This window comes from Ptychodera flava, chromosome 3 (genome assembly GCF_041260155.1).
Source record: "Ptychodera flava strain L36383 chromosome 3, AS_Pfla_20210202, whole genome shotgun sequence".
NCBI classification, from domain to species: Eukaryota; Metazoa; Hemichordata; class Enteropneusta; family Ptychoderidae; genus Ptychodera; species Ptychodera flava.
In genome coordinates this window covers 9,969,738-9,994,490 of record NC_091930.1, presented here as the reverse complement: position 1 = coordinate 9,994,490, position 24,753 = coordinate 9,969,738, and the positions used below count along the sequence as shown (strand labels likewise).

Genomic DNA, 24,753 nt, shown 5'->3' with positions numbered 1-24,753 from the left:
ATATCTCTGATGTATATGCCTTGTATATTAAAGTCATGCACCTGAAGGGCGTGCTGAAAAATGTCTGATGTATTAAAGTAATGAGCTTGAAGAGCACGCTGAAAAATATTGAGCATACAGATATCTCTGATATATGTATGCTTGATATGTTAAAGTTGGGCATGCTGAAAAATATGACTGATTATTAAAGTTACGCGCCCGAAGGGCGCGCCGAAAAATACAACTGAATGATGAAATTTGTGGCTGACACTAGCATTTTAGGCAATGATGAGCTTGTGTCAAAATTCAAAAACACACTGACCCCCCCTATTGGGCATTTCAAAACATGGTGACCCCCCCTATCACCAAAGTCAAAAACAGGGTGACCCCCCCCATGAATCCACCGGGCCCCCCCCAGGCTGAAGAAACTGACCAGTCCCTTACCCAAAAAGTGGGTGAAAACCGTCGCCTGTGGCAGAGATTAGTATAGCCACTGCCGATACTCTCTAGTTAGGTTATAATTATTCACGCCTCACTACAACCTCTGTACGGAGATTGATCTTTTCCCAAATAGGATTATTTCAAGCAGACGCAGGGCCGATCCAAATATTGTGAATGTGAACATAGTGATTTACACCAAGCTGTCAATCATTGACCGGCTAGAAGGTGGTAAGACAGCAAGCAAGCAGGCTGCAGAGTATGGTGTTCGTAAATTAACGATCACCGCATATCAAAAAAGGCAGTCAAAGCTGACTGATTTTGTTGGCAAGATGGACTCTGGTACTGTACTAAAGCGAAAGATAATGAAAACGGCCGATGATGAAATATTCGAGAAATCAGTTGGTTTACGCAATAATGCAACCAGGGCACGCCCCTGTCCGGTTTTACGGCCCTGATACGGTTTTGCAGGCGAAGTGCAAGGGCCAGTACGCGTACGACCGAACTTCGCAGTAAAAGTTTTATCATACACCTTATGGAATGATAAATATGTACAGTAGTTTAAAATAATGTGCAAAGATTTTGATGTAGAAATTCATCCAATGTCAAACATTTATCGCCATTTCTGTAAAGTTTTCGTAAAGTGATGGCCGTATTCCGTCGCGTATTGATATACACAATAGAGAGGTTCGGCTACACGTTTTACGTGAACGTGAACGCGTAGAATCCACGTTGGCGTTGGCGTACACGTTCGCGTGCAAAGTCGTGTTTGGCTACGCATTACGCCAACCGTTCTTGTGGCACGCGCAAGAAATGATTCGGCCCGGCTTGGTCCGCGAGTCTGTTTCCGCATCACAGGGATAGCTCAATGGTTTGCCCGTATGCCGCAAATCGACGAAGAAATTGCACATAAAAATAACGAAAATACATGAATATCTTTGAGGATGTCACTATCATATATCCAACTAACAACTGCATAAATGATTCACAGTTTTTACCATGTTTTGATACCAAAAGATGAGAATAAATTTACACGTTTACAAATTACGTGAAAACAGCTGTCTCCACGTAAATACGCGACCCCGGCTCCGTGTACGTGAAGAACGTACGCACAAGTCGATGACATCATCGCAGAAATTCGTGACGTTACGCGTTCTCGTTGGCGTAAAACGTGTAGCGGAAGGTCTCTAATGCGTCATTGTTTACCTGTAGAACTTCTAGAGCAATGTACGTATACAAACAACTTTCTCTCAATTCTATTCCACGGTGATCTTTGATTAGTTGTTGAAAAATAAAAAATACGAAAGGTTGAGATGAGTTTTAAAGGTAAAACTGATCATATAAAGTAAATGCTTATTCCCTAACATCTAAGTGGCGTCTAATGTGTCTATGGTCATGGTGAAACTCACATACAATGTAAGTATGGCTAGTAAAAGTTCCGCACTTTGATTTTTATTCATTCATCCCACTTCATTTTTGCGAAAAGCATACATGACAACAAATATTTTTTGACAAGTATTTATATCTTGGCACCCCTAAATATTCAAGTAGATGAAAAATTTATTTACACTAATTGTAAACTTGGTAATTCTGGACACATCAGTATTTTTCTGGTATCAATTATACCGGGCACTGATACACATTGAACAAAATTTTATTAATTAATTTTGCATGCATTCGTTAGTATTCATTTAATTGTTTAGTATTTGAAATAACAGACTACGCTGTGTGCCATATTTCTTCTCGTAATTTTACAACTCCAGTAGTTGCAATAATTGTAGCCTTTTTAGGCTGGACCATGCGGCTTGGGCCACTGTCGTGCGGCTTGCGCGATGCCCAACCAAGGATATAATTCCATCTTATAACTTCCCCACGTAAAACAGCACTGCAGATCTACAGTGAATGCTCAAGGCACAAAAGGTGCCGCAATATCAGAGAATCTCGCCTATACGGTGTGGACATTTCACCATAATCCAGCTCCATGGTAATTTTAAAAAGGTTGTAACACCATGTCGATGGTCAACTGTTTAATGTTTGTGATTTCTTCCCTTCTGATACTGATGTGTCTGATTGTCCAGCATTGTTGCCCAGATGTTTCTGCATCTACAAACTTTGGATGGTGCTAACCAACTTTTAGTGTCCCTAGCCCAGAAATCATGAGAACGTTGCATTCAAGGCGCAGTTGTTTACACGACGATATATGCCCTTCGTGAAACTATAGTGCAGCTGAATGGAAGCAGACACTGTATCAGTCACAAGCAAACACGCCTTATCTAAGGACCTCACATGACCTGTGCCCCGCTTAATGTACGGTACTGATAACGTAGACATAAAACTGGTCGAGAATACCTGCCTCACTAACAAACAGCGTTGTCATTATATATACATGTACAGAATCCCATACTTTGCACATAACCATTTATTGACGATACCTTCAAGTTGTCTATCAGGTTTCAACAGTGAGTTGTTTAGCTAAATTGTACGTAGCGACCGGCTTGCCAAGTCAACGCTAGAAACTACTTTTTATGACATTGTTTTGGATTTATATGAGAGGTAATATAAGGTCGTTTGCGATGTAAATTTACAACCTAACATTGTTGTCTATTGGACGTGATCAATGTCTGTTTCGCCTGCGTCAAGCAACCTTTACAGTGTGAAAAAAAAATCGAAGTTCAACTAATTCATGGCTTGGGGATTGATCAGTTTCTTTGGCCGGGAGGATTAGGGTTTCTATGTTTTTCAATGCTCGACGGGTATCATTGAGCTTTTTTGAGGGTAAGATACTGACGTATGATTGTATGTATATGAGAGAGAGAGAGAGAGAGGAGAGAGAGAGAGAGAGAGAGAGAGAGAGAGAGAGAGAGAGAGAGAGAGAGAGAGAGAGAGAGAGAGAGAGAGAGAGAGATTAGTTTTTAAGGAGCTGTTTCTTAAAGTTTCAACATTTTGGGGTCACCCTGTTTTCGACAGTTGGCATGAGGGCTGGGAGGGAATCACCAGGTTTTTTTTCCATGAGGGTGCGTGTAAACAACTTTTTGATATTTGTAAGAAATAACTGCCGCCTGCAGGCCGAAGAAACTGACCAGTGCCCTAGTTCTATCCGGAATACTTAATGAAGTCCTCATAGAGGAGAACATGTAATGCCGCAGAGCACGTCACCATTGGAAATAATCCAACTCTATATAGGTTGTACTGATTTAGTGATAAACAAAGCTATGCGCCAGTAGTTTGTTGACCTTTCTATCGATCAACTTGTAAATAATCTAAGTATACTTACTGTTTGCATTGCAATCTTGTTGGAACCGTAAATAAAGCTTAGGACCACAAAATAAGCTTACAGGCAGCTGTTTGTCCTATACTCACATCTAGGGAAAATATAAACCAAAGTGTGATGTAACAGTTTGTAGTCATTATGCACATTGTATGAATCTTTAATAAGCATGCTCATTTTATGATAACAAATTATATAAATCGAACGTACTCATTTGCCTCGGGTTCGCGCACTAGGTGAAGAATGTTTGAACTGTTTAAGAATTTTAACTGTATTTAAAGTCGTTTGAAGCGTTGGAGAATTATAAAGCTTTAGTTGCACTTCTAGTTTGGACATTAACCGAATGTAAGTTATTTTCGCGAGTTCCAGTTACAATGGCTTACCGCAAATTGCATAGACTATAGAGCTACGGCTTACCCAATTTTAGTTAGACCAAAGTAATAAAATTCTTTGTTTTGCGCCCCATCCGCTTAGTTTTAAGGTTTTTCATGAAAAACACAGTTTATTTGAATAGGAAATCTTTGGAGATAACCGCTTAGCATTTCTGAACTAAAATTTTTGTAAAAATTATTTATTTGCTACACTCAAATAACATTGTATTAATTTTTCTTGTGTGTGTTTTTCAGCCGCTTAGACGCATACGTTTTCCCATTCAGAGTGGACGCAAAACAAATAATTTAATTACTTTGGCTTTACAATATGTACACGCTACGATGACTTAAAGGGGCACTCCCACTTGATAACATTTTTAAAACGCATTTTTGTAATGCCGACGGTCGATATTTGACGTGGCAACTGCGTGCGGATCGCGAGATATCGATAAAAACATGTCATTTCCCGAGAGTATTTTTCACATCTCGAAGTTGTACGATCGTTTCTTATTATGACCTGAAATCCCCCAAGGTTTGTTGTTGTGCTGATTGACAATATTCTAGGGAGTCCATAATAAGTTCGAACGACGCGAATAATTTACCTCCCACTGCGAAGACTTTAGATTTAATTATAACACACTACATGCTCATCCCGTGTCGCGATTCGCCAGAATACGTCACGTAACGAGAAAATAGATACGTCTAGTCCCCATCGGATCGACAAAAGTGACGTCAGAGGGTATTTTTTGAAAATCTATTTCCCTATGGAAATAGTTCTGACCAAATTTGGAAAAGTGCCCGGTCACGTGACCGTAGTGTCGTCTGCAGCTTTGCAACAATGGCGGGTGACTAGAACGTGATGTGCGTCCGGGATAGGTGACGACACATTCTCTGAAACAGATTTTCCAACATTTTCCAACATTCCAACAGCGTAGGAACTTGATCAGCTCATCGACGGAATAGATTAAAGTGCAACTAAGGATGTCGTTAGGTATGCTTAGAATAATTTTTGAAAGATAGTGGTACCATGTACGTACAACTGAAACCGCTGTGGAAACATCGCCCGGTAAACTTGTCACAATGGATTGTTGCGGTGCAAAATATCAAAACATATTAAAAACTATTTAAATAATAACACATGAGAGCTAAGGCAATATCACGATTTATTGCCTGCCCAAGGGATGGTGGTCATGATCGAAATACTGATGATGCCCGAGCCGAAGGCGGTATTCCAAACGTGGTAGCGAGCCATATCACTGCACGCGACAGGGCTATATCAGCGCACGCGACAGGGCTATATCACCAAAGCTATCTTCTATCACTTTTTGTCCTATATCACGTGAGTGAAGCTCAGCCAATCACAGTACCTGAATAATACGTGAGGTGTAATAAACAGCATTATGCCCTCACTTCAGGTATGTTTTTTAAAACTTCTCCTTAATTTTCGTTGTTTTCATTATTTTCAGTCCGTTCTATTATATTTTTAACCAATACTACATAGATATCAGTTTTTACGTGTAAAACATTAGCCGCCTCTGATGACTGCATTTTGTCGTCTGCCACACAGTGACGCGTGGTTCGATACATAGCGGCCGCCGGGCGGCCGCCGTTATGTGCCAACGGCACGTAACTGTGCTAGTCACCTACACAAATTCTGGTGGAATCAACAAAGTTTGTTTTCCGTTTTCTCTCCGAGTCAGTAAGACTCGGCTTTCTCCCACGGAGCATGACCGATCATCATAGCGAACTGACGCGTACAGCAGCGTCAGCGTAGTTGACAATGGCCCCAGTGCCGAACGTTCTATGTTCAGAAGCTGAATTCAGGTGGGCCACCGGAATTCAAACTTTTACTTTTTTGAGGACATGTTTTTATCGATATCTCGCGATCCGCTCGCAGTCGCCACGTCAAATATTGACCGTTGGCATTAAAAAATGTGTTTTAAAAATGTTACCAAGTGGAAGTGCCACTTTAACAATGACTAAAGTGCGGGCCCTTTTTTTCATTCTTTGCTTGACATTTTATGAAGGCGGTAATGGCTGAGGTTCAGTGTATCTCAGGAAAAGGAGGTCGTTTACTTGTATGGCAGATCGTTAACTACAAGTAAAAAAAAACAATCTATGTAGACTGCGGAAAAATAAAAAAAAACTACACTAAACTGTATTGAAATTGTGGTTTACTCTATCGTACATTTTTTGTGACTTTGGCTCAGGTCGCTTGTTGTTTCTTTAACATATTAGATTCTCGTATGTTTTTTCCCTATTTTGTTTTTTTGTTTTGTTTTGTTTTATTTATTCGTAGTTTGCAATTTATAAATAAACTTGTTTGGACGAGTGAATGAACCAAACGAAGGAATACGGTTGATTCTGCTCATTTATTGTCGTTGGCTGAGTAAATATACGACCTCTGTTGAAGGAGACTCTTCTCTTGTGACAGGCAAAGAATGCCTTGTCGTCAGAAAGGTTCTTCCCGTTTGGGTTATAGTAAAAAATTTATATTCTTTAACCTGAGTGGACAGTATTGCTGGTGGATATTTACTTGTCCCCGAGTCTGTCTGATAGCTCAGTAAAAAAGCTTCGTGCATTTCCGATTACTATATGTGTGTGTACTGTGTCAGTGTGTGTACTGTGTCTCTGTGTCGTCTGCTCCACGCACACCGTGTTGATCGGTCGCGCACAGAATTGCAACATCTAAGTCGGTTACTGTGACCAACTCTTTTGGGTTGGAAGCAGTGGCCGACTGGTTTTGTGTGAGGCCTATCAGCTAGGCGATGTTGCCGTGAGTGTGCGGGGGTTCGAATCCCGTTTGGGTTATAGTAAAAAATTTATATTCTTTAACCTGAGTGGACAGTATTGCTGGTGGATATTTACTTGTCCCCGAGTCTGTCTGATAGCTCAGTAAAAAAGCTTCGTGCTTTTCCGATTACTATATGTGTGTGTACTGTGTCAGTGTGTGTACTGTGTCTGTGTGTCGTCTGCTCCACGCACACCGTGTTGATCGGTCGCGCACAGAATTGCAACATCTAAGTCGGTTGCTGTGACCAACTCTTTTGGGTTGGAAGCAGTGGCCGACTGGTTTTGTGTAAGGCCTATCAGCTAGGCGATGTTGCCGTGAGTGTGCGGGGGTTCGAATCCCGTTTGGGTTATAGTAAAAAATTTATATTCTGACGACTGACCTAAGACTGTCCTAATTACACTTATGAATATTCTTCATAATATTTTAATTCTTGACAGACAATCTATGGTCTATAGATGCTCTAGTCCATAGTTCAAAAACTATCGTTATGTTATTGAAATCCAAGTCAGTGAGAATATTCATAAGTACACACTTAACAGAATAGTCACGATACTGCACATCATGAGTCATAATAACAGGAAAACCGGTATGATGTTGAAAAGTGGGTCTACAATTTGTCCAATTTTCTCTCCCTTAACGGAACCTGAACTTAAGGTGGAACTAATATTTCCTTATCGGTCAGAGACACGCATGCTCGAAAGGCAATTCAAGATTTTACAACAACAAAACAAGCCAATCGCAATGGTGAGAACTTTAATTTACGTTTAACATCACTCAAATGCAAGAAATACGGGTCTTCTGTCTAAATGACAAGACATCAGGAAAATATGATGACAACGGAATGAACATTTGAGTGAGTTTTCGTACTTTCAACCTTTCTATGCCCGTTGTAATGTACCCGCAGATTAGCAAGGGAGTGAAGCAATTCATCGGTGAAGTCGGATGTCAAATTTGTCAGTCACTTGCATCAGCAATCCTCGATGATATTAACAGGATAGTTTAAAGATAATGAAGAGTTACGGACTTTGTTGTACATTTTGAACACTGTTGTCAACGTCGCACAAGCCGCACGACAGTGGTCCAAGCAGCACGGTCCAGCCGACCAAATAATGCAGCTAGGGATTTGTTGTGCAAAGTTTGCTTTCGTCCATTATGGGCCGGGATTCGGTACATTATTGCTTCATATATATAGCTTTGTCAATACCAGTGAATTTTGTGACGTCATACCCTCTGATTATTACTGATAATGTATCCGATTATCCAGCGTCGTGGCCCGGATGTTTTCTGCATCCACAAACTTTGGGTTATGTTAACAAACTTTGAGTGTCCCTAGCCTAGAAATCATGAGAATGTTGCATATAAGGCGCAGTTGTTTACATGAGAGCATATGGCCCTTTTGAAACTAAAGTGTCGCTGAGTGGAAGCAGAGACTGTATCACAATGACGTCAACGCAAACACACCTTATCTCATGACCTCACATGACCGGCCGGTGCCCTTATATCTACGGTACTGATAACATAGACATAAAACTGTGGCCGAGAATACCTCCCTCACTAACAACAGCGCTGTCACAATATCGACTCTCATAATTTCCATTTGACCATTCATTGACGATACTTCTTGTTTCAAGATTGAGCTGTTTAGTAAACGTTCTGACTGGCTTCCTAGGTCAATGCAAGACACTACCATTATGACATTATTTTTTATTTATATGACAGGCAATAGAAGTCCTTTAATAATGTAAATTTACAACCGCACATTGTCGTCTTTTCGACGAGATCGATACCTGCGACGCCCGCTTCATGATATCGGTTAAGGAGCACTTCCAACATAAATTTGAACATTTTGGGTTCAGTCTGTTTACGATAGTTTGAATGAGGATCGGAAAGGGGGGGGACGAGGTTTTTTATATTTTCCATGAAGGTGTAAGCCAGGTTTTGATGTCTGCAAAAAATAACTGCCGCCCGCAGGCCGAAGAAACTGACCAGTGCCCTGGTGCTATCCGAAATACTTATAAAGTCTTAATTGAGGAGAATATGCATGCTGCTGTGCTAGTCGCCATTGGCGACAATCCAACTCTACACAGGGTCTACTGATGTAGTGGTCAACAGAGCTATGTGTCAGTAGTTTATTGACTTTATTATCCATAGGCTTGCATATAACCCATGCTCATCGTCTACATTGCGAATGTCTTGTCGGACCCGCCGTTAAAGAACATCAGCTAAGGAACACGAAATACAAGGCATCGTTGATGACACGGTCCCGACTTGTTAATTGGTACTTTGATTACAAGTCTTTGGAGAGGATAGAGTCCTGTTCATTAGCTTGGTCTGTGATTACGAATGAGTTTCATGATGGTAAAAACGTAAAACCAATGTTGGCTGCCACATAATTACAAAAGGTCATTAAATAAGTCAATTAGTAATTCATCGACAGGATATCGCCAAACATTTTTGCATTCTATTATAACAATGACAGATGATCACATGTACCGAATTTTATAACTCATACCGCTACGTGTCAATGAAGCGTATTACTGCCCTGTGAGATCAAAACCTGTACCAAGTTTCATCAATCACTCTAATTATGAAAGTTCATTTAATATGTAAATTTAAAATTTCAGCAAATTTGATGCAGCATTTCTAGACATATCACACTAATTATGAGAGTTCATCAAATATACAAATTAGTAATTACTGGAGATGATACCAGTTAATGTCTACAGTATTACAGTACTGGGAGGTCATCTGTACCATGTGTCATCATATTTTGGTGCAGTATATTTGAGATAGTCCACTTACTAGGAAAGTTCATTAATATACGAATTAGTAATTAATTCGCATGACACTTCTAAGTGTCTTTGTACAGTATTATTAGACTACGTGCTAATGATTGTACCATTTTTTATCAAATTTACTACAGTATTTCTAGAAATATCACTCAAATTACAAAACGTCATCAAATATGCAATTAATTGTTGCAACGACTGACGTATCTCATCTTGTGCTATCAGAGCTGTGTGCGACAAACATCTTTACACAGTTTCTTCAAACTTAGTGCAGTCGCTCTAGACTTGGTTCAAGTCGGTGATTTTTAAAACATAAAATCATTTATACCGCTAATAGTTTAATCTTGTGTTATTTCTTTTCTTCGTCAAACCTTTTCAGATTTGGGTTAGCTCAGGCCAGGTTTTCCCAGCGATCGAATGCGTTACCTTTGGTCTGCGCAGTATAGTGAGCTAGTTTTGCCGCATTCACCGACTTGGACTTCTTGCAAAGTACCGGCGCCAGACGGACTGTATACACAGTGACGTCAAGCAAATACAAAATGATTGACAGTTTCAGCCTTTTTGTGGCGTGATTGTGGAAACCTAGAAATGGTCCACTTTTTGAATTCAAACGTCGTACTCAAGCGCAATTTAAGTGTGCACTGCGAGTATGTCGACGTAATGAAGATCAAATTAAAGCCGATGCTGCGGCTAAAAGTCTTCACTCTGGTAACAATAGTAATTTTTGGCGTTCAGTTCATAAAATAAATGCAAAGATTTCATCCAAGCCAAATAACATAAGTGGCTGTAGTGGCGATGCAAATATTGCAGAAATGTGGCGTGAGCATTACAGTAATCTTTTTAATGTTGTCCATACTAAAAGTGACAAGAATTTGGTTTTAGACATGATTGATAAGTGCGAAGGTGATGTGGATATCATTATTTTACCCAATGATGTTAGTAATGCAATAAGTAATCTACAAACAGGTAAATCTGCTGGTCCAGACTCACTTTCTGCAGAGCATTTTGTGTACGCCAGTGACAAGGTGTCAGTTTTGCTTAGCATGTGTTTTACTTCGATGCTTGTTCATGCTGTTTGTCCTAATAGACTTTCGGATACCATCTTAGTCCCCATTGTTAAAGATAAGAATAAGAATACAAATGACAAAAATAACTACCGGCCTATTGCATTATCGACTGTTGCATCGAAAATTATGGAATTAGTTTTAATGAACAGAATTGAGTCCTTTCTTGAAACTTCACATTACCAATTTGGGTTTAAAAAGGATCATTCAACTGATATGTGCATTTTCATTCTGAAAGAAATCATTCATATTTTAAGAAACATGGTAGCAACGTAATTGTAACTTTCATGGATGCTTCCAAAGCATTTGATCGTGTTAATCACTGGACATTGTTTAAAAAGTTGATTTTTCGTAAAGTGCCTATTTGCTTTGTTAGGTTTCTCTTTGTTTGGTATAGGTCGCAATATATTTTTCCGTTGGGGTTGTTGCATTTCAGAGGGTTTCAACGTGAAAAATGGCGTTAAGCAGGGTGGAATATTGTCACCGAAACTATTTAATATTTATATTGATGATTTAAGCTATAGACTTGAAACTTCACGAACAGGTTGTAATATTGGTGGCATGTTCATCAATCACCTCTTTTATGCTGATGATATTTGTCTGATAAGTCCCTCTGTGAAAGGGACACAGAAATTAGTCATCATTTGCAGCATTTATAGTAATACTCATGACATTGTCTTCAATACGAAAAAGACCGAATGTTTGTGTGTCACATCAGATAGTTCTAAAGTTAAGCACATTCCCGCTGTTTACCTTAATGGTGTCAAAATTGTTTTTGTCGAAAGAAAGAAATATCTTGGGTTTTTGTTAACACATAACTTTAGAGACGATAGCGATATTGAGCGACAAAGGAGAGCATTCTATGTCTCAGCAAATATGCTGCTAAGGAAATTTTCCTTGTGCTCTTTTCAAGTGAAATGTAGAATTTTTAAAGTGTATTGCTCTCAATTGTACGGTGGCCACCTCTGGTTCAAATATTCTGCTGATGCCATGAGAAAACTGAAAGTTGCCTACAACAATGCCGCCCGTATTTTTTTGGGTTATGAGAGACGAAGTAGTGCCAGCTCCATGTTTGTCACAAATGGGCTGTGCAACTTTGATGCTCTTCTTAGAAAACAAATGTATGTTTTATAGTACGTTTATCACGCAGTGGAAATACGAGTGTACGTCAAGTTTGTGATTGCATGTATTTTATTTCTGATATCCGCAAAATGTGGATAAAATCACTTTCCATTGAGCGGTTGTGGTGGTTTTTGGGTTTTTTTTGCATGATAATGCACCACTTAAATCACTTCTTCAGTATGTATTATGATATTTATTTATCTGTACCTTAGTTCATTATTGTACTGAGATTTCTATGGACATATTAGTCCGAAATAAAGTGGAAATAATAATAATAATTATTATTATTATTATTCTGGCCAATGAGGAGAACGCATGAATTTAGTGTTATGGGCGTCGAATAGGACCCTTTTGCTGGTCTTTGGTTTTCGCACGGAACAAGCCGCTTGACAACTTCTTCTTTCTTTCCTTGAATAACCAGCGACGATTATCGCATTTTGCAACATTAGCCCCACAAAGAACACGATTTTTCAACATGATTTTCGTGCTCACTTTTGTGGGAGTGATCGCACTCGACATTTTGTCAACAACGCCATGTCAGTTTTATACACGTCCCGCTTTGGGTCATATTAGGTAACTCCTCCTAATGTGTAAAATTTTGTGATATCATCTTATGGATAATATATCAGTAAATAAAACGTCATCTCATGTATAATTTATATCAACGCAAACCCTGCAAGAAAGCCAAGTTTGTAATTCTGGGTGAAACTCCCGTGTATAGCGTTCACCCAACTCATCGCGTCCACTTCACTCACGCGCGCGTTTTACATGAAAGCAAAATACAAACTTAATCATTGCATTCACTCTCAAACATTCACAAATCACAGACTTGAACCAAGTCTACAGTCGCTCTTGAAACACAGATTTTTCTTCAAAAAGTCATTGTCAATGACATAGTCCCCGGTTTTAAATAAAATGGCCGTCACACAGCCACATTGGATCGGATCACCGAACGAATCGACTTTCAACAGAACAAAATTGGGATTCAACAGCTGTTACAGTCATGTTTGAAGGTTCAAAATCGCGTGTCTGAACGCAATGGGCTGGCCCTGGACCCAGATAACGCCCTATTAAACCGAAAAATATGATTCCAATCTCGAACATCCCACGTTCTCAAAACAATATCTCTCCACCAGATTATGCGCTGCAAGCGGGGACAACGTCGTTCGATTGACATCACTTGTGAGACAGACATTAGTAAACGCAGACGTTAGCAACACCTTGCACTGGTTATTTCTGCAGTCGGATTCTGTCTTGTAGGTTAATCCAAGTGATACTGGAAATTTCTCCGCTGGTTCAAATTTCGATTAGCAGTCAGACTAGCTATTTTTTCCATGTAAAACCCGGAAAAAAATAAAAAAAAAAGCAAGCAAGTTGGCCGCCGAGTATGGTGTTGTTAAATCAACGATCACCGATATCAAAGAGCCAAAGTCAAAAGCTTGCTAACTTCGCTGGTAAGATGGACTCCACTGCTGGACTTAAGCGAAAATGAAAAGGCCGATGAGTCGATCAGTCTTCACTCTGTTTACGCAAGAACGCAGCCAAGGCTTGCCTCTGTCCGGTTAGACCTTGGTCGTACCGCGTACGGACCCTCCATACAACCCGGTCCGCAAAATCTACATCAGGGCCGTAAATATTATTGATGCACACATACTGTATCATATTGTCTTGTTCATGCGCTAAAATAGGATTAGTGCCCGCGGCGGTGATCCAATCGGCCGTGGGGGGGTGTGTAGCATCAGCCACGATAGCAGAGAGGAAAGCACCATGCAATGCATCGCCTGGTCTGGCAGTGACCCTGCGATTCACGTTCTCCCCTGTTGGAACACGCGCGCCCTTCAGAGACGCGACGCGAATCCCAGGGTCTGGACGTTCTTGCAAGCGACCGGTCGGATTTCTGCCTGATCCGGGTACTTTATAGAACTCCACACACCCGTTAATCAAATCAAAAATGACAAGTAGCATAGCCAAATAAAATTAAAAAGAAAAATAAAAAACATACCGCGTATATAAGTCCACCGGCTACTAGTATATATTGTCTCCGCCCAGTTAGATAGGTGTTTCTTTTGAGGTCACTACCCTTATGAATATTCATACCCTTGCAAAACGGACAGTCGCTGTGTCTGGCAGCGCGTGCTCACAGCTGCACAGCGTAGTCTTCGAATGCAGGCCCATCGTGGGCGCGCACAAAACAAGGCACAGCGACTGTGGAGAGTCTAGAAAGCACCATGCAATGCATCGCCATGCGTTGGGACGAACTAATGATCCAACGTCATCTGAAAATGTCAAAAAGCTAGAATAAAAATATCTGTGTTCTTACGATGACATACTGAGCTAACAATTTATACACAAAAATCATATACTCTTTAATAATTTATTGCCTGAAATTAGAAAAAATCTCACACGTTTACATCAGTTACATGAAGGCAGTTTTTCAGTCGTGCACGTGCCTGTTTTGCATGTACTGCTGAAACACTTGTTTGAACAAATAAAGCTTGCAGGAAAAACAAACACATGGCTCATAACCTGCATTTTCCCTAATAGTGAAAATTAAACGTTCGTCGGTTACCTACTCGAAAAGTGTGTCTCTTGAAAGTAAAATGTGAAATAATGATGAGAATGTGAGAGTTTCAGTCACTGTATAACCTTGAAATAAATGACTGATTCTCCTAAAAACAGTCAATTTTTATCATTTCTTGGGTAACGAACACTGTTACCCCATTTTTCTCCTAATTTAAATTTCTCTCATATGTTGGAACAAAAAATCCCTATTTAAGCAACATTTACCACCTCCCGGCCCCTAGTGGTACTTGTATGAACAAAACTATAGTATAATTTTGATTATACAAGGCGCTTTGCAGATCGCTGCTGAATGAAATAGTTCCCTATACGTAGTAGCTGTGTTGTCTAGATGTGTAGTATGCGCGCTGCCAAACATTGCTGAAGTACCTTGACATGATGGGATAAAAGGTGAACTTTGTCGCTAACATCGATATCCAAAAAGAAAATGGATATAGCCAATCACAGTTTTCTTTGTAAATTGTAAATTTGCTTCCGAGTCATTTTTATCAGCAAAGAGTGGTTTTCCCGCTTGAAATATACATAAATTTGACTACAAAGTTACGCATTCCCAAAACAGCAATATTAAGGGTAAACAGTTTTACAGAGTTGGCTTTGGGAGCATGGCATGAAGTCATTTATGATTGTTGTGTATTAATAATATATATTTCACGGTGATCTTTAATTAGTTGTTGAAAAATAAAAAAAATACGAAAGGTTGAGATGAGTTTTAAAGGTAAAACTGATCAAATAAAGTGAATTCTGGTTCGCTAACGTCTAAGTAGCGTCTAATGTGTCTGCGGTCATGGGTGAGGCTCACATACAATGTAAGTATGGCTAGTAAAAGATCCGCACTTTGACTTTTATTCATTCATTCTACACCAGTTTTGCAAAAAGCATACCTGGCAACAAATAATTTTTATCAAATATTTATATCTAGGCACCCCTAAATATTCAAGTAGATGAAAACTTGGTACTTGTGGATACATTAGTATATTTCTGGTATCAATTATACCGGGCACTGATACAACAATTGAACATTGAACAAGATTTTGTTAATTAATTTTGCCTGCATTCGTTTGTATTCATTCAATAGTTTAGTATTTGAAATAACACACTACGCTGTGTGCCACCTTTTTCTCATAATTTTATAACTCCAGTAGTTGCAATAATTGTAGCCTTTTTGGGCTGGACCTTCCGGCTTAGGCCACTGTCGTGCGGCTTGCGTGATTCCCAACCAAGGATATAATTCCATCCTATAACTTCCCCACGTAAAACAGCACTGCAGATCTGCAGTACATGCTCAAGGCACACAAGTCGCCGTATTATCAGCGAATCTCGCCTAACCGTGTGCAAATTTCACCATAATCCTGCTTCAAGATAATGTTAAAATCGTTGTAACCCCACATCGATGGTCAACTGTTTAATTTTTGTGATTATAACCTCCGATTATTACTGATAATGTATCCGATTTGTGCCCGGTTCTGCACCCAGAAACTTGGAATGGTGCTAACCAACTTTTAGTGTCCCTAGCCCAGAAATCACGAGAACGTTGCATACAAAGCGCAGTTGTTTACACGACGATGTATGCCCTCCATGAAACTACAGTGCAGCTGAGTGGAACAGATACTGTATCAGTCACAAGCAAACACAACTTATCTCATGACCTCACATGACCGGTGCCCTTAATCTACAATACTGATAACGTGGACATAAAACTGGCCGAGAATACCTGCCTCACTAACAAACAGCGCTGTCATAATACATGTACAGAATCCAACAATTTGCATGTAACCATTCATTGACGATACCTTGTCTATCATGTTTCAACAGTGTTAGCGGAATTGTACGTACCGACCGGCTTGCTAAGTCTACGCTTGAAACTACAATTTATGTCATTATTTTGGATTTATATGAGAGGCAATAAAAGTCAATTTACAACATTAATTTACAACCACACACACACTGTGGTCAATTCGACTTGATCGATATCTGCGACGCCTGCCTCGTGCTACCTTTACAGTGTGAATAAAAATCGAAGTTCAGTTTATTCATGGCTTAGGGACTGGTCAGTCACTTTTGCTTGGAGGATTGGGGTTCCTATGTTTTCTCAATACTCGCCGAGGGTCAATGTGCTCTTTTTAGGGTAAGATACTGACACATAATAACGAGAGAGAGAGAGAGAGAGAGAGAGAGAGAGAGAGAGAGAGAGAGAGAGAGAACGCGACTCTGGGACAGAAGTTGGGGCCTTCATATTTTATCAATTGAATGGTGCCAACCAACTGTTAGTGTCCCTAGCCCAGAAATCATGAGCACGTTGCATACAAAGCGCAGTTGTTTACACGACGATATATGCCCTTCGTGAAACTATAGTGCAGCTGAGTGGAAGCAGAGACTGTATCAGTCACAAGCAAACACAACTTATCTCATGACCTCACATGACCGGTGCCCTTAATCTACGGTACTGATAACATGGACATAAAACTGGCCGTGAATACCTGCCTCACTAACAAACAGCGCTGTCATAATACATGTACAGAATCCCACAATTTGCATATAAGTATTCATTGACGATACCTTGTCTATCATGTTTCAACAGTGAGCTGTTCAGCAGAATTGTAAGTACCGACCGGCTTGCTAAGTCAACGGTAGACACTACTTTTTATATCATTATTTTTTATTTATATGAGAGGCAATAAAAGTCAATTTACAACGTTAATTTACAACCACACACTGTCGTCTATTCGACGTACGTGATTGATATCTGCGACGCCTGCCTCGTGCCACCTTTACAGTGTGAATAAAAATCGAAGTTCAGCTTATTCATGGCTCAGGGACTGGTCAGTTTCTTTTTGCCGGGAGGATTGGGGTTCCTATGTTTTCTCAATACTCGCCGGGGGTCAGTGTGCTCTTTTGAGGGTAAGATACTGACACATATTGTAGAGAGAGAGAGAGAGAGATAGAGGGAGAGGAGAGAGAGAGAGAGAGAGAGAGAGAGAGAGAGAGAGAGAGAGAGAGAGAGAGAGAGATTAACGGATTAGTTTTTAAGGAGCTGTTTCGCAAATTTAAATTTTTGGGGTCAACCTGTTTTCGATAGTTGACATGAGGGCGGGGGTCACCACTTTTTAAATATTTTTCATGACGGTGCGTTTAAACTACTTTTAGATGACTGTAAAAAACATAACTGCCACCCGCAGGCCGAAGAAACTGACCAGTCCCCTAGTTCTATCAGAAATACTTAATTAAGTCTTCATAAAGGAGAACATGTATGCTGCTGTGCACGTAGCCATTGGCAATAATCCAACTCTACAAAGGGTGTACTGGTTTAGTGATCAACAGAGCTATGTGCCAAGAGTTTGTTGACTTTACTACCGATCAGCTTGTAAATAATCTTTAGGCCCTACTTATAGTTTACATTGCCATGCTGTTGTGGGAACCTAAGATAAAGCTTAGGACCACGAAATACAAGTAGCTCTTTGTATGTAGTGAGTTCCTATTTCAAATGAATACTCACAGCTTGAGATAATACCAACCAAAGTGCAATGTAATAGTATTCATTATGCAAATTGCATGAATGTGTATCAGGCAGAATGCGCTTCGAAGACATATTCGGACCGTCTTAAACTTTTACAATTCTTGTCTGAGATACCACTTGTTGGGGTTAATTTTAAAGCTTTTGGTGTAAGAAAACTATCTACCAGTTTAGTTTCCGAAATTCGAAAATTTTATTTTTCCAAAGAGTTAACTCAGGGATAACGGCCATTTTGAATTTTAAGTATCTGTAAATCTTGGGTTATTTGTTTCTCTAGAACCAAAATTTGAACAGTGACCCCGATATTTATTCTTGATTTTCAAAGAGAGTGATTGAAAGGATCGTCAAGAAAAAATTGAGCAAAAGTTTAAGTCTTTCACTTTCGAGGCGGATACAACCTTAAAGATGAAAATTTGATGATAACGAATCATATCAATCAAACGTATTCACTTGCCTCGTTCGCGCACTATGTGAAAACATTCGCTGTAATTAAACATGTTTGAAATATTGAAGGATTTTAACAGTAAATAAAGACGTTTGAACTGTGGGAGAATTATAAAGCTTTAGTTGCACTTCTAGTTTGGACATCAACCGAATGTAGGTTATTTTCACGAGTTCCATTTACAATGGCACGCCGCAAATGGCATATAGAGCTACGGCTTACCAAACTTTAGTTATAATATGTACATGCTATGATGATTTAAGAATGACTAAAATGCGGGCCCGGTTTTGTTTGTTTGTTTTTCTTTTATTTTCGCTTGAATTTTTTTACAATGACGGCCGTAATACGTATCCCTGTTCAGTGCATTCTCGGAATAGGACATTATTTATTGTTTAGTGATTCGTTCATCAAGAAGCCAAATAAATTTCTATGTAGACTGAAAAAATTAAAGAAAAATTACACTTAAAACTGCATTACAATTGTCGTTGACTCAATAGTACATTTTGTCACAGAGTAACATAAACAGAGTGGCAACACTTGCATGCCTTTTGTTCCATGGTCGTCTCGGTAGACTATTGGCTTTTCATATAAAATGAGCTTCAAAGGTGTTAACTTTTGGAGGCTTTGTTTGTGGTTGATAATTACACAAGATTATGCGAAACATACGACGAGATGGCATCGTACTGCCAGTCGCGTAGCAACCATAGTTACTTTGTGAGCTCTCAGGCCAGAAACACTGCTTCACGCCAATCAAAACATAACACGCCAGCAGTTTCATAAACATGTCCTTTCTTGACGCACGTGTAAAAGACGGTATGACTGACCGTAAGCCATTGAGTAAAACCAGACAGTATCGATAAAAGACTTTCAAATTTTGTTCAAACACACTCATTATATATTCATAAAATATGAGAGGAATTTTTAAAACGGTGACACCCACTTTCCTGAAGCTCAAAACACTCCCGTTTTTGCCAGCACATCAATTCCGATCAGCACCACACGACAACAACAACACAAACTTTGTCGAACATACTTTCGCTTAACAATTGGTGAAAATCCGAAAATTACCGAAGGGTGCATGGTCGGCACTCTTCGGAAAAGAGAGGCAAGAGCTTCGTGAGGCGAGGCAAACATGGATTGCTTACGTAACCGCTTCACGCCTTAAACAATAGGTGTTGCCACTCTGTGTATGTTACTCTGTGATTTTGTTTATGACTTTCTCTCAAGTTGTTTGTTGTTTCTTTGTATGTATGTTTCGTATGTTTTTTTTCTTTCTTTAATCGTAGTTTGCAGTTTATTATAATTAAACTTGTGTGAAAGTTTGATTGAACGAAACGAAAGAATACGTTTGATTCTACTGATTTTGTTGTTGGCCAAGTAAATATCCGAGCTCGGTTGAAGAATGATGACTCTTGTCTTGGAGCAAACAAAGAATGCCTTGTCGTCAGAAACATTCTCCTGACGACTAACCTAAGACTGTCCTACATAGTAATGTATGTTCTTCATAAGATCATAAGATTAACAGAGTATCTATAGTCTACAGTTCAAAAAGTGTGATAATTTTTTGAAACCCACGTCTAGGATAAAATTCATAAGTACCATCTATAGAATTGTCATGATACTGCACATCGTAAGTCATAACAACAGGAAAACCGGCATGATGCGGAACAGTGGGTCTAGTATTTGTCTAATTTGCTCTTCTTTATCGAAACCTGAAGACTGAAGGTGAAAAAATAATTCCTTATCTATCAGAGACAAGCATGCCCTAAAGGCTATTCAGAATTTTATGACAACAAAAAACAAACAAAAAACCAAGCCAAAAGCAATGCTGGGACCTTCGATTTTCTGTTTAACATCGCTCAAATGTAAGAACTGCGGGCCTTCTGTCTAAATGACAAGACATATCGGAAATATTATGACAAATAAATGAATATTTGGGAAAGTTTTCATACCCTCAACGCTTTAATGTGTCCACAGATAAGCAAGGGAGAAAAGCTATTCACAAATATTCTGTTAAATTTGTTAGCCAATTGATTCAGCAATCCTCGACGATATTAACAGGATAATTTGAAGAGAATGAAGAGTTTCGGAATTTGTGGTTAATTTTGAACATTGTCGTCAACTGAAAGAAAAATATCGTTCCCAAGGCCAACTTCAATTGTTCCTTACGGCGAGCGAAGAAATTCAATATGTAGGGGAGATATTCCACTCTAATCCACCCTTTTGTCTACCATGACCATCACTTTATCCATTGAGTACATCCTGTAACAAGGGCAGCAAAAATTCTCACTGCCACCACCACGTTCATCATCATCATCATCATCATCATCATCATCATCATCATCATCATCATCATCATCATCAGTGGCAGCAGTTGCTTCAGCATCACCACATTTCCAAGGTGTGCATTTTGATTGTGCTAGACGCCGTTACGAATTTTGTTCGCTTATTTACGCCATTTTTATCCTATTATTTTTATGTGTTGTTTTTGTCCATACAGTCCAAAGTGTAAACTATTTGCCACTGCAATGTCGTCTGCGTTAAATACGTTTGTCACCGATATACAGCGCTACAAAGATAGAAGCTTGTCGAATAAGTAAAGCACTGCATAGACTGTCATAAAAAGCGATTTGAATGAGCCTATACGTTCCATTCCAGTAACAAGCTGTCCAATTATAACAGAACAAGGTGGTATTGCGAAAGCAGAGCGACTATACGGCACTATACTTGCACTATCTTTCTTATAATATTTTTATTTAAAATTGGAAGTGAATTTTTATTAGATACATTTGACGTAACCCCGATATAATATTTGACCAAGTCTGACTTTTTTGATGCTGTGACACCCATAAGGTCATTCTAAATGTTCTCTCTTATACCAGTCATAAATATTGTATAAATATTAACTTGAGATGACGTAGTTAAACCCGTCCACTTCTCTACAAGCAAGAACGCTACATAGTTGCACACCACAGTGTCGCACCGTTCAAAGCATTTTCCAGAATTCATTAGCACCATGTCGAGTACACAGCATCACAGTCGAAGGGGAAGCACTGACAGTAGTGGCAATGGAAGTGGCGATGAATACACTGACCGTGATCGTCAGCGCATTGCTGCTGAGACCGACGCCTCCATTGCGAGTGTTCGCGCCATGGGTCCTTCCGCATTCGCAACAGGTCACCTGCCCGACGACAAGGACGACGAAGTCAAGCCAGATGCTGACCAAAGTTGGCAGGGTGCTTCCAACTCTTCTGTCGAGAAAAGCAAGCCAAAGTAAGTGCATTAAAGTCAGGTAAATTGAGGTGACTAAAATAAACCTCAGGTGATAGACCTACCATGACAACTAAAGAATGTATGAATGCAGCTTATGCTCAGAAAGCCTTATCAAGTTACACTGTGGTATTATCAAAGCATACGTGCCATTTAACGCTGAACCCTCAAGGTTTGGGTTTTTTTTTGTCTTAGTATTTGGCTTCTCCACGTCGTGGGACTCTGGTGGCTTTCTGCAATATCCATTTCATAGAAGAGTAATATATTTGCAAAAATTAATCAACTCGTGCTCCATAACACAAATTGGTTGGTTTATACACAGCGAGTGGGTGTACTGGACCAACAGAAAGGCTACCAGTATACAATATGTTCTTAAAACACGATTGGAACTAATTTGGGAAAATTTGATAGTGATCTGATGTCATTTCAATCTCCAAGTGTAAGCCCATCTGCTTATCTTTTTATGCTATACACATGTTTTTATGAGTATTTGTAATATTGCAACACTCAGCTATAGAGCACCCAACACTTTTGAAAAACGTGAAAAATAAAAACATCTAATTCTCCCAAATTTGTTCCAATCTTGTTTTAAAGACAATATAATAATATAATTCTCTGCGTATTGATGAGGTAAAAATTTTGGGCCGTTGTATATGCATTGCTTTTTTGCTTTTCCAGAAGGAATATGGAAATAAGGCGTTGATAGTCAACCACAGTTGGGGAGGTTCAATCCAGGGAGGAGTGACTGATTCAGTTCATCTACTAACCCGTCTACTTCGTCAAATGGGTTTATCGGTCTACTGCACCGCCCTCACAGCAACAGAAGCAGAAATCAAGGAAGCCAAAGCATTTGGCGTTGAGCTCATAGTGCCATCACCAATTCGAAAATTCAAAGCCAGAAATGATACACCTGATTCTGATTGGCTGTATCGCCACAAAGAGTACTTCTCAGATTTGAAAGAGTTGGCAAACGTCAGATTCGTTTTTGGAATTGGAATGGTAACATCAGAGGCGGCCTTTGAAATTGAACGAGACCTCTTCCCGAGAGCAGCATTCTACTTGATAAATCTATTTGACAGCAATCGTGTCACCCCTATCATTGCTAACTGCTGTGAGTCGGACCTTGACCTTCGCTTGGAAGACTTAACAAAAGAAGGACAAGATGCCAACTCTGTCTTTTCTGTTGGAGGAAGTGTCTTCAGAAAGTACAAAAAATTGTACCGCTCAGCAACCAAAAACATAAAACACTTCAGATTATCACCAATGGTAGATAAAAATGACTTTAAACTTCCTTCTCCAGAAGCCCTCGAGGAGAACGAAAACTTCCAAATATTGTCCGTGTTCCAAGAACATGAACTAGGAAACCTTAAGAGTGACAGCGTTATTGTACAGGCCATGAACTCGGTGGCTGACTCCTTTTATAAACACGGGAAATCACCACCAACATGGAAAATTGTGGGAGTTCCAAACGATGTGCATCTGAACTCCTAAGATCGTTTGAAGTTATAGTACATTCTAAATTAGATGTTGTGCTTGCACGAATGCCTTCAGACAAAGGACTTAAGGATGAGCTTTGCCAGTGCCATCTTGTTCTTGTTCCTCCATCATCTACACATTATGTCAATTTAACACTGGCAGCAATGTGCGCTGCTGTTCCTGTTATTATCCCCTGGGGTTCTCTTAGCCATGACTTAATTAAGCGACATATGCGTGACCATGAAAGTTGGCTTGTTGTCGACATGAACGAGTCTGTCGCGTTAAGGAAAGGTATAATGAGATTCCTCTGCCAATACAACGTCGCCCTTAATAAAGCAAAGAAAATTAAGGAGGAAGTGTGGAACAAAGTAGGGCAAGAGCTGGAAAACATCAATGAAACATTCCTGAATGTGGTGAAAGAAGATGCAGAGGTCATACATAGCGTTACCTTACGAAGACAGCAAGCGGGTATTAAAAATTCACATGTTTTTTCTTTACTGCAAATGTTTTGAACAACAAAGTTACCTAATAAACAAATTTAACGAAATATTTCAAGGAAAGTAAAGGAGTCAAGTGACAGGTTTACATATCCTATCCTTTTATAAGCGTTTCATTTATTACTTACGAAGTTTATTGTTCTCATTTCTGCATTTCATTTTAACAGTGGACTGACAATGTCACCAACGTCGGCAATTTATTGACAATTTTTTAGAGTCACAATGGTATTTATACATGGGATTATTTTGTGATATCGTCATTATGTGGATTTTAAATCTAAATATGCCTTTAGTTTTGAAAAGAAAAGAATATTAGAAGATAGGGCTTTAAATCTCACATTTGATGGAATATGCAGGCATATAATAACAAGTCTGATTGTTATTCTTACTTTACAGATCGTGAAGTCGACAAAGAATCAAATATGAGCCAAAAGAAAAAAAAATGGCAAGGACGTGATCCAGGTAAGAGAAAATTTGAAACCTGTAGGAGTGGAATAGGATGAGGAATATTATATTTTGTACTCTTAAAAATCTATTTTTCTTGCTAAGTCTGTGAATGGTTGTTAGTGTTTTATTGTGAAACTTCCCTGCCCCGCAACCTTTATTCAAATAGCTTGCGATAAATTTCATTTAACCTCTGCAGGTGACCTGAAAATTAAGATTATAGTAAGCGAAGTAGTTCCAGAGGGAAGAATACCAATCCAGGACTTTAAGAGGTATTTTTATGGAAATGAAGAAGTCAAGAAGAAGGCGGACGAAGTCGGTCAGTCCCTTGATGGGCAACTGGATGAGATGAAGGTAAAGGACATTGATCATGAAGGTAATTACTTACAAAATGTCCTGTTATGCATGTACTTGGAGGCAACCTTACTCAAGTGTCATAAATTGTGATAAATATTTATATTTATATTTTCAGGGAAATTTTCCCCATTTTGGTTAAAAACACTTTTATCTATAATGGCTTTGAAACTTTATATTCATGATCCCAGGGGAAAACTTAGTGAAGCATACTCTGTATGGCCTGCAACAACAAACCAAATGTGAGCTAAGAGTCATTGACGCTATGTTTGACTGTATGAATATTTTAATGTATTTTTGAGTTTAGAAAAAATGAAAGTAGTGTAGTATACGGCTTTAAATATTATATTTGAT

At 39.3% G+C, this 24,753-nt stretch overlaps 2 protein-coding genes across 2 annotated transcripts in view; one reads left to right on the top strand and one right to left on the bottom strand.

Moving 5' to 3' along the window:
• LOC139129520 (endoglucanase A-like) overlaps positions 1-21,484 on the bottom strand; it is an 88,879-nt gene extending 67,395 nt beyond the window's left edge. The window contains exons 1-2 of the mRNA XM_070695155.1: positions 21,329-21,484; positions 3,692-3,779 (exon numbers count right to left, since the gene is read on the bottom strand). The gene's annotated coding sequence lies outside the window, so the exon portion shown is untranslated. The remainder of the gene's footprint in view (positions 1-3,691; positions 3,780-21,328) is intronic.
• LOC139127246 (uncharacterized) overlaps positions 21,375-24,753 on the top strand; it is a 128,567-nt gene continuing 125,188 nt past the window's right edge. The window contains exon 1 of the mRNA XM_070693160.1: positions 21,375-21,631. Within this exon, the coding sequence (XP_070549261.1) occupies positions 21,375-21,631 (257 nt within the window). The remainder of the gene's footprint in view (positions 21,632-24,753) is intronic.